Source organism: Rhagoletis zephyria, unplaced genomic scaffold (assembly GCF_001687245.7).
Source record: "Rhagoletis zephyria isolate East Lansing unplaced genomic scaffold, Rhagoletis_zephyria_1.1 Rzeph_scaffold_01298, whole genome shotgun sequence".
Taxonomy (NCBI): domain Eukaryota; kingdom Metazoa; phylum Arthropoda; class Insecta; order Diptera; family Tephritidae; genus Rhagoletis; species Rhagoletis zephyria.
Genome location: NW_016158382.1, coordinates 118,648 through 129,801, shown reverse-complemented (window position 1 = coordinate 129,801; position 11,154 = coordinate 118,648). Strand labels below are relative to the sequence as shown.

Below are 11,154 nucleotides of genomic sequence, written 5' to 3'. Positions count from 1 at the left end.
CAAAAATACTGTCGGACAATACAAAAGGAGTAATAAAGTGAATAAAATTATAGTTTAAAAAACTAAAACCTCCCTATTATAATTGCCATTCGTACTGTCATCAGCAGGGAACGGATTTTATGGAAATTGCCTTTTTTCTGCTAAAGAGATAGAGTATATTCGATTAAGAATGTCCACGATTTAGCTTTCCCTGATTCCATATATACACATTTGATGTTGCCTTTTTTTGCCTTTTTTAAGATATTTGCCTTTTCTACCTTTAAAAAAGTGATTATAGCATTTACAATTTTTTTTGTTAAGATTAAAAAATATACACATGCCCATGCGGCTTATAGAAGCGCAGGGCCCTCTTGCCAAATTGGTGTTGAAAAAATTCAAAGCCGTTTTCTCAGCTAACGTAGGCTTGAAGTCAATAAGTGGTGTGGATAAAATTGTAAAGAGCGAGGAAAACGCCCTTATTCCTGATAACATGAACGTTTTAAACGTTCCATATTTAAATTGGGCTCCACTTGTATCAACTTACGTCGAGCGCACATTTAGTACATTCAAGGCTTTTCTTCGCGAAAATCGAATGAAAATGCTGCCAGAAAACTTCAAAATGCATCTTGTGGTTCAATGTTACTACAACTATACAGATTAAAGTTTTATGACTTAGAAACTCGAAAGGATAAAATAGTCAAAGATTCAAAGTACAAATTTTTCATATAATGAAACTAGTTCATAGTTTTTCCCTTTTTACTTGTAATATAAATTTCACACATTTCTAAAAAAAATATATTTTTTGATTGTTCTTCGTATTTTCTGTGTTTTTTAGTGCCTTATTTTGCTTTTTTTGTAATATCTTTTTTTTGCCTTTTTCGCTATTTTATTTTACCTTTTTTACCTTTTTTACAATACCTAGTGCCTTTTCCTGCCTTTTTCGCTATTTTATTTTGCCTTTTCCAGGCCTATTTCGTTACTTTATTTTGCCTTTTTTATAGGTTTTTGGGTCCTAAAAATCCGTTCCCTAGTCATCAGGTATGTAACTTGAGAATAGAAATCGCTGCATCTTTTAGGCGCATCAATATTACATAGTTACATCCCGAGCTAATAAAAGGAAGGTAAAAATTAATATTAAAATTTATCTATGTATGTCGTTTCAATCGAAAAGGTATAAGCTATTTTACTATTTCAATTTCAGTATTATATGTTTGAGGCCATTTGGATAATTACATTGGAGTTCAAGTTGAGAACTAGCATTTTCTCAACTTGAGAAACAGTCCTTTTTTCATACAGAGAAAAATACCCTTTTTGTTGAGAACGCTATGATCCTCCACTTGAAGTACTGCTGAGAAACAACGTTGGAGATTTGAGAAATACCTTAGTTCTCAACTTAACTCAAGTTGAGCTCAAACGTAAATGTTTGTTGGGTATGTACAATATGTCGGTGTGTACCCAGCAAACACAGTCTCTAACGTTGTACGTTTTGATTTTACATTCGAATGCTAATGTAGTTCTCGAATCGAAAATCAGTTTAGAGAACTACATATGTTAGAACTCGATTAGAGAATTATTAGAAACACACTAGACATTAGAAGCCAATTAGAATTCAGCGTTAGAATACGATTCGATATCTAACCTTTTTCTCGGTATCGAGTACTTAGTTCCCTTTTTGTAGAGAATGCAATAGTTCTCGGCAATTTCTCTAATCGTTCTCTCACATTAGGCTAAAAACATAGTGAAACGGCGACAAGAGGCTCAATCAATTCTTGTTCTGCGATATGGTAAGGTGATATAAATAACAGGCTGACTTCCAAAACGTCAATTGCTTTGCATACGAACAAAGTATAATATTGCATAACGCCGAGCTACAAAATATTGACAATGTATACTATTCCAAAACGCATAAGAAAAGTTATCGAAACGCATCGCCAGAGCAATTAGTGCATCAGAAACAATGTTGATGCTTCGTTTGTTATTGGTTACCACTGGTGTTTTAAAAATTTAGATTTCAGAAAAATTGTTCATTGCTATTTTGAATATTTAAAATATGCAATGTGTCGCAACTCTGCATATACAAACAGTTTGAATACCGCAGTATAACAGTTTCCAAACATTGCATTAATACGTTTTGGAAGTCGGCCACACCTTCACACCGCATTTATTTCGGTGTGAATTTTTGACTTTTCACTTCACTTCACGATAACGCAGAACGAGAACTGACCCCAAGCACAGCGAAGATAAAAACGACGAAAAAATATACAGGTATTCCAATATAGCATCGCATAGTGATGAGCAAAGCAAAAAATCAAAAATATAGTAAAGCGACGAGAATATAAAATTCAAATTTCGTCGTTTTTTAGTTTCATTGATTGAAGATTTTTTCACTAATTATTAAAATTTTTTCCCTCAAATAACTTAAATAACTTCAAGAAAAATCTGCCTCATTTCGAGAGTCGTGTCGAATCGTATCGAAAATTTCATGACATTGCCTAAAAGTTCGACTAGACTATACTTATTTCAGCACCAGAGTAAACAATGCCAATGTTGTCGAGAATTGTGAAATGAGACCAACAAGTAGGTAAATGTAAAAGCAAATTTCCATGCGTCATTATTATAGGAGACGTGTTTCTTTTGAAATAGAAATCCCTGCGGGACACATTTCGCAAGGAGATGAAAAGAATTCCCCAAAGTCGTTCAGGCGATGAAGCTTCTCAGCCAGTTCGGCTCATTTCGAAAGTCTTTAGTTTCTGAAAGAGAAGTTTATCCCCAGACGAAGTAGTGAACATTTAGAGGTATTTGAGGAGTCGTAGTGCTGGAGAGCATATCCCTTTCCAACTTCGAGTTAGACAGTTACTCCTTCAACGTCAAGTCAACTTGAAAACAAGAAAAATAAGAGACGTAAAAAGAGAAACTAAAAATTAAAAAAAGCGAGAACGGAAACGGTGTGAGGATATGGCTTTTTTTGGAAATTTGATGCCGCATGTTGCAAAAGTGGAACCTTCAAAGAAACTTTAACTTAACTAAGAATGCAAATGGAATAATAATAATATAATTTTGCGTACCAACATACAAACACATATTAAACCGGTTGACAGAATTTTGGAATATGTGTATTAGCAGTCGATTGCAGCATATCTGCATTTTATGTTTTTCATCAGACACTTAGGGCCGTTTGCACCATGTCTAGTTAATTCTAACTTCCAGTTAAACATCTTTATCGACACCCATCATATAACATGTGATCGATAAAGCAGTTAACGTGCTTAACTGAAGGATGTACCTCCAGTTAGCGTTAACTAGACATGGTGCAAACGGCCCTTAAAAGTGAAAATTCTTTGCTTTCAGTTGGGAGTAAATGCAAACATCTATGTAGGCATGGGTAACACAGCGCTGCGCGACGCAATTGCGCTAACACCGTAGCCGGAGTTGTCGCGCCAATACCAATATATGAAAAGCGCTAGCGCCATTAACAGCATAACACATATGACACACACACAATTCGCTTTAATTCTATGACAAATTACACGTACATTGTTTTTGCTTTTGAGTGGTGAGAATGCTAGAAACTTATGTCCCACTGGGAAAATAGGTAAGCACCTTGCGAGGTAAGCCATGTTTTCTTTCAGTTTTTAGTATCAAAATTGTCATCATGGCCAATGTCATCTACTAGTAAAGGGCAAAATGAACACCTCCGAACACACATTACGTTGTCAGTTGCAAAATAACGTGCAGCCGAAGTTATTTCCAAGCACCGAACTACTCCGAGCGACTGCTCTGCATTACACGTAACTTACTTTGTAAAGCGGCTCAGAAGTATATCTGATACCAAATGTACATTCTAAATTCCTACTTACATAAGGCGGCCATGCCTTTGTAAAAGTAAGGGACGTTCGGCAGGGAAATGGTAATGACTGCCAGGTGAAGAGTAAGTTGCTAATAAGGTATTATTACGTGCTCCTAAATCCCACTGGGGTATTTTGGCAAACTTAAAGCTTTTACTCAAAATTATGAGAATATCGTGGCATTTACTACATTCTTAGCAATTAAATTCCGTTGGCGGTACAAGCATTGCTCAGCGCCGAAAGTTAAAGTAATAATAGACATGACACCACTGTATGGTGTGTTACACTGTATGACGATGGGTACTGTGGTGGCACTCAGATGGCACCGTGTACAAATCAGTACACTGCTCTAATGCGCTGAGTTAGTGCGCTGACACCACAGGTGACACCGGCGTTATTGAGCTAGCGCCATAAAAATTGCGCTATTACCTGTGGCTACATCTATGTAACCGCAGAACTCCACAGGCAAACACCGATGGCCTACCAACTGTCATTTTGACGAGCAATGTGATTGCAAGTTTTTGTGTGTGGGCACTTTGATGTCTTGAAATAAGCATTTGCCGCATGACGCCACCAGACAACATTCTCTCAATTTCGGTGTTTAAAAACATTTAAATCTTTAAAAAACTTGCTGAAAAATTTCCTAAAACGTAATCATAAATAATCCAATAAGGAACAGACTTTTATTTTGATTTAATATAAAAATTTCATCGATGTTACCACCAGCACGCTTTCTTTCAAATGAAAATATGGCTGTCAAACTATCGAATTGCCTGCAATAGATGTCAAGCAATAAGCGCTGACATATATTGCAGCACATGAGAAATAGGCGGTCTCCATTGGAAATATATTTTGTGACATAGTTTTCACATCAGTGTTTTCCTGTGGAGACAGGGCCTAAGGAAAAAAGCAACACACCCAATGGGCTCTAATTCCCAACGAAAAAACGACAGAAGAAGGTAGGGGATGGCAGGGGTAGGTCGCGATAGAGATAACGATTCGGATTTCTATACAAAATGTACCACATTCTTAAGTCAGAGCTTTCCATGGTCGAAATGTTATTTGCATTGAGCAGAGCACATAAAAAGAAAAAAATCCACTTGATGTTTTTTGCCGTTTAGCTATATTTTACATGCTTCGTGGCTTTTATCGTCGCTTTGCTCGTCGCTCTTGTCGTTCCAGTATGTTAGGCGTTCAAATCGTTCCCCAACCTAAATGTTGGATGGGTAGTGTTTTATTCACTCAATAGTGTTTATGTGAAGTACAATAAAATACATAAAAATGTATACAATTTTATCCAACAAATATACAAGTTCCTGCACTCTAATTGTTTTTTTGAAATGTCATGACGCCTTTTTGTCGTGAAAAAGTATAAAATAAGTCTGGCATGCATTCAGAAAAAGTACGGGGGAAAAAAAGTGTGTTATTAAAAGTGTGTTAAAAAATGTGAATGGAAAACCCCTAGTTATTCCTTGTTTTGCATCGCTGAGAAAGATGTAAATGTACAAGTACAAAACAAAGTTTCGGAAGTCCGTTATCACAAAGGATTATTTAAAATGAAAAAATAAATAAGTGCAAGGAAAACAATGACTTTAGAAACTCTACTGTGTACAGTAGGAACTCGCCCCATTTACCGGATTTCTCAAGATCAGCTGCCTTCGAAATTTTACAATACCTAAAAATTCGTATCACAAAAGTGTTTTGTTGCTTCAGGTAGTTATAATAAATCCTTAAAAATATTTGGCTGTAGCAAAAGAGAATGAGCATTTTATGAGCAACATGGGAATGGTCGCTGCGCATAACGATGCAAGCGACAAAATTATACAGCCTCATTGCGTAGGTCGTAAATAGGCTAAATTGTACGACTCGACAACAGTAGCATTGTCTATTGTCGTAATGAAATAAGTAAACGACCAAAATCGTCGAAAACTATACAGTACTGCCAAGTTTTTCCGTTTTAATACACTAGTCGAGTGGAAATTTTAGGCAATGACGTGCAATTTTCGATACGATTCGACTCTCGAAAAACGACTGGCATTCGACACGACTCTCGCAATGAGGGTGATCATTTTACAAGAATGAAAAAAAAAAACGTGTTTAATTACGCCCATAAAGTCATTTGATTTCGTTTTCGTTATATGAGGCTTTAAGATACTTGCCTTTAGAAAATAAAATATGTACATTTATGTCTTTAAGGTTAAAAACTAGTTTTCAGAAAATTGTCGTTTACAACGCTATTCGCAGAGATCATTCATATAGTGAATCAATTATAATTAGGGACAAAAATAATTTAAGGGTGCAATGGGAAAGAAAGTTTACAAGAAATTGGCTGTGAAATGGGTATAAGTCATTCCACTATTTACAATATTATAAAACCATATAAAAAAACGGCGCTTTGTTCATAAAGTGGAGTGGGGAAATGTGCCAATAAGAAAAATCTTTATGCTCTCAGTTAACTTGGGAACATGAAGGTCTGGGGAATATGTGCCCCATGTGTTGTTATTTTGCGTTTTTCTTTGCTCTGAAGCGATTACAAGGGACCCAATAGTCCCTAAATGTGAGATTGTTCCTCTACGTATGTTGTATTTCCTGGGACTACAGTGAGATTTTGGCTGTTATTATAACTAGCAAGATGAACAAGCGAATGCATTTTGATGTCTTCAAGCAAAATAACTGGGTTTCGACGTTAACCACTTTCTTTTTCAACAATATAACGAGCTAAATCACACGTCTTATCCAGTCCGCGAACATCTTTTATGTATACAAATGTACATATATATTATTTAAATTGGACCTACAATATATTACATTATCGTGGTGTGCCTCTAGTCAAACACTGAAGTTGTAAGTATACTCTGAACGGCAGATGGATTTTAAGAGGTTTTCCACGTCAGATATATATTCGGGAGAGTGTAGTGCGCACTTCTAACCTGCCACGGCGACCACCTTGGACCTAAGCTTAATTGATTCACTGGTATATATTTACATAACGTAATCTGACTGCTATGTACTTTTCTATACGTTGTAGAATTTTTAATTGTAATTCCTGTCGAACATAGCATCCCCGGAGCAGTAATTTCAAATAACGAAAACATTTCATCGAGGACTTTAGTTGCGTATGGAGGCGTTGTGTATGCCTATGCCCTGTGCGTTGTTCATATCGTCGATGGCGCGAAAGCGAACAAACCCGTGTTCGGCTACAAGCATTGCAGTGCCATTGCCACTGCCACGGATGCTGATGCTTTCTGAAGCAGTCAACGAAGTGCCGGATGCATTCGAAGTGCTGGATGTGGAATGAGTACTACTTTTCAAATGGATTTTGCCAACCAATTGGTCGGCTGTGTTACTGTTTGGAACATTGATATCGTTCAAATGGTTTCGGACACCGCAAAATGATGTTGTGCTATTACTATTTGTAATACAAGAACCATCTTCATTATCAATTAAGTTAGAGCGCTCTACATTACTGCCTGATAACATCATGTCATCATCGGAGTTTTGCTGACGCTGCGAGTGGTTTTTCTGCTGAGTACTGTTATGGTCAAGAGATGAACGACTAAATAAGTGTTCGTGCTCGCGATCATGATCATGGTCATGATCGCGCTCACGTGCCACACCTGTGCCCATGTTGGAACGGACACTACGCTGCTGCTGCTGATGGTGCCGTTCTGAGGCTAGTGCTAATGTCTGCGCGCCAGATGTACGTTGTGCTGATATATTCGACGAGGCAGCTGATGAAGAGGATGAATTGCGACCATGCAGAATTCCTATACCAGGCCCATGGTCACCACAATTGCCGCTATCACCGATGTTATTTAAAGTGCCACTTTTACGAACGCCGTTGTAGATGCCACGATCAAAGGAATTGTAACCACCATAGCGACTAGTGCTTGACGCACAAGAATGCGTAGAGTTCGAGCTACGCCGCTCTGGGTTTTCATAAGCATTGCGATCCAATGTTGTATGGATTTTCCTTTCACGATTGATTTTATGGTTTTCGACACGAGGAATTGGTTGACCTGTGGAATGTGATTCTGACCAACAATCCGCAGGTTTGCTGGTGCTACCAGCTACCAAATGTGGTCTTTCAAAGTTATTGAAGTCATAACTGGTTGTATGAGGGGGTTGTAAGGGTTCCGAATAGCAACTGTCACTTTGGAGAAGCAGCATATGCTGCTGTGAGGCTGCCGATGAACCGGATGCACCGCTACTACTAGCCGTAGTGGAAGTTGTTGAGGTTTTTGTAAATTTTTGTATTCCACTTGGGTTTGCTGAGGCTACGCCAAAACCTGAACCACTAACGGAACCACAAAGGTCAAAGTTTGGATTTTCATAATGATCGGTTGTCGTATCTGTTAAATAGTCTGCATACTGAGGTGCTTCGTGGCTGTAACGTACGCCACCAGCTAGCGTACTCTGCGTGCCATATTCACTTGCATTATGGTTCGCTATAGCGCTGTTCAGGGACCCTGAGTCGTATGGACGTTGGTATGTCGGTTGCGCTTGTAACTGGAATTCTCCAGCATTTCGTGTGCTGCCAGAACCAGTGGGAATAGCGCTGTTACTGGTCAGTTGAGACTGGCCATTGCCAGAGAGAGAATTCAGTGCAAAACTGTCGTCATAAATAAGTTTGCCAGTGCGCATTGTATATGTATGAAGGTTTGTATTCGCATTACACACAGCTGGATAGTCTGTCTCAAACTGTTCCTGACTGGAACTAGAGGTACACGGCAAAAAGAACCCTGCCACATTTGAGTGATTGTGGTGAAAGTGATGATGGGCATATTTCTCTCGATTATGATTTACTGTGCCGCCGCCGAACACTACACTGGTACCACCATTACCACTGGCTATGCCATAACGCGCATCGCCATTACTCACTGAAGTAACAGCTGTACCACCACCACTGCCGCCCCCGCTTGTTTTTAAGCCGGCCACCCACGAAAGCAAAGTAATAATTGATATTTCGATCAACCGTAAAGAGAATTGATAACCCCACTGTAACCAATCGATTTCAGAAGTCAATTGTTGTATAAGGGGCCGTGTTGTGGATATACTAATTGCCCCAAATATTTGCAAAGCAGCTAAAAGGACAAAAAGTAGCGCCGTCGCTATAGTGATGTGTATAGCGTATGAAAGATTCTGATACCCGTGTATATAATTTTGAGATTTGCTGCGAAGTATACGCTTCAAAATGCGGTATAAATAAAGGTACAATATACCGAGGAAAAGACATACAAAAATATATATAATCTGGCATATAAGAGAAAGCACCCTTGGCGGAGGAGTGTTGCTCGCAACATTACCTGCCGTTGCAGCTGCCGAGACCGATTGCATTAGAAGAGCTGAATGTACATTTCCGGCATTTGTAGACACCAATAAATGAGTTGCTGCCGCTGCTACAAATTGCTGCTGCTGCAGCTGGTGGTGATGCTGGTGCAAAAGTTGTTGCTGCTGCTGCTGACGTCTGTGGAGCAGCTGTTGCTGTTGTTGTTGATATAACAGTTGTTGTTCCTGTTGATTTTGCAGGGTGTACGATTCGACATAATGCAGTGTAATGCAGAGAACTACGTGCACACCACAGCCTACCACAACGGTTAGCGGGCGTATGAGTGCAGAGTATCGATTGTTCTTATGGTTCAGTGCCTTTAAAAATAAGTAAAGAATGAGAACTGAAAATGAAATTGTCAAGAATGTTGCCGGCAAGTTCAGTAGTAACTCAGAAACAAACAAATTAAAAGTAGCATGAATATTGTATGCATCATAACATAGATAGAAGATTCGTGCGGAACATATCACAATCAGTACTAAATGAATGCACATAAAATATGATTGTGAAAACAGGTGTGTCAACTTATTGTAGGTGAGTACTTTGTATAAAGAGTAAACTGCCAAAATTGTGAAGAGTACAACAGAAAAATAAACATGAATGTTCCATGCAACGGCCCATGTAGAGTGTGAAGATGCGGCAGCAGCTGTTGAAGACGACGTCGAGGAGCCAGCATCGCTGCCGATATTACCGCTTATAGCTGTTGCTGACAATGTTGGGCTCTTAGCGATTGTTGGGCTACTCGCTGTTGAAGTCGTTGACGTGGCAGCGGCGGCTGCCGCAGCTGCGGCTAGCTCTCCACCAATTGCAGCCGCTGTTGCCGGCGTAGAGCTACCAGCGCGCGAACCTCCACTAATACTGCTACTGCTATTCATTCCAGAGTAGGTGTGGTTATTATACATGTTGGACTTTCCCGTAAATTTATTTTCACTGACTTCAGTTCTAGTTTCCGTATCATCACTGGCCAAGGCTGGACTATTTTTACTTTTATTTATATTTGAGCTACTTGATATTCCACTATCTTCCCCGCCTTCAACTTGTTGAGCCGTATTACCACCATCCAAGAGCACAACTGGCGATGATGGTGGCTGGTTGTAATTAACAATCGGACGGGAGGTGACTTGTTTTAGGAGCACTTCTGGGATTTCACCTTTATTTCCATTGGAGCCACTTAAAATACGGCGTATACTTGGCAAAACTTCTTGTCTTGTACTATGTTGTTGGGCCGAGTTGTTATTCTGTACAGGCGCCTCTTGTGAGTTGCCGCCGCTGCCATAGAAGTTTTTGCTATGATCGTTCGTTAACGTTTGTATAATACTTCCAACATTAGACACGTCCGCGTTTGATTTGCCATAACCACCGTTGCTCTGCGAAGGAGTATTCAGCGCTTTCTTCCTCTCCGCATCTGTATTTGCACCCAAGGGTACGTTAGTAACGCTACCATTGTCTCCAATAGATACAACGGGAACAAAGCCATCTTGTGTGCTACCGCCAGTTGATGCTGCCAGATCAGGTGGACGAAACGGTATGCGTTCATGACCGGGCATTAAACTCGGAGGTGGTATTGGTCGCCTGTTTATGTATGTGCCTGAGTTTGAAATAATACCCTCATTATTTGTGCCGCGTAAGGTAGGTTTATCAGCGAACGGATTCTGATATTCTGGTGGTAATGGTGGTGTGAAAAATGAACGGGCTGGTGGAGAGTATGAAGGAATGTCGCCGGGATACATTGGAATAGTAGGTAATTGCCCATTGATTTTCTTCAGAATATTCGGTACTGCAAAATTAAAAAAAAATACATATATCAGAAAGATATTATAATGCTTTATAGCAAAGATCTCAAATAATAATAATAATAATAATAATAATAATAATAGGTAACTAGGTTTCTCACTGCGCAATATGCATTTGTTTTTTGTTTTACAGATTTTTTGATGTGTGATCAGTAAAAATTAGATCTATTTTAAAAGCTCACTTTTTATTTGTTTTTGTTTTTTATGG

General features: G+C 39.0%; 1 protein-coding gene across 3 annotated transcripts in view; it reads right to left on the bottom strand.

Moving 5' to 3' along the window:
* Window positions 1-5,952: 5,952 nt before the first annotated feature.
* The window catches only part of LOC108363536 (uncharacterized), a 113,353-nt gene continuing 108,151 nt past the window's right edge, over window positions 5,953-11,154 (bottom strand). For all 3 annotated transcript variants that reach the window (XM_017616924.1, XM_017616923.1, XM_017616925.1), the window contains one exon: window positions 5,953-10,930. In XM_017616924.1, the coding sequence (XP_017472413.1) occupies window positions 6,933-10,930 (3,998 nt within the window). In that variant the 3' untranslated portion in view covers window positions 5,953-6,932. The remainder of the gene's footprint in view (window positions 10,931-11,154) is intronic.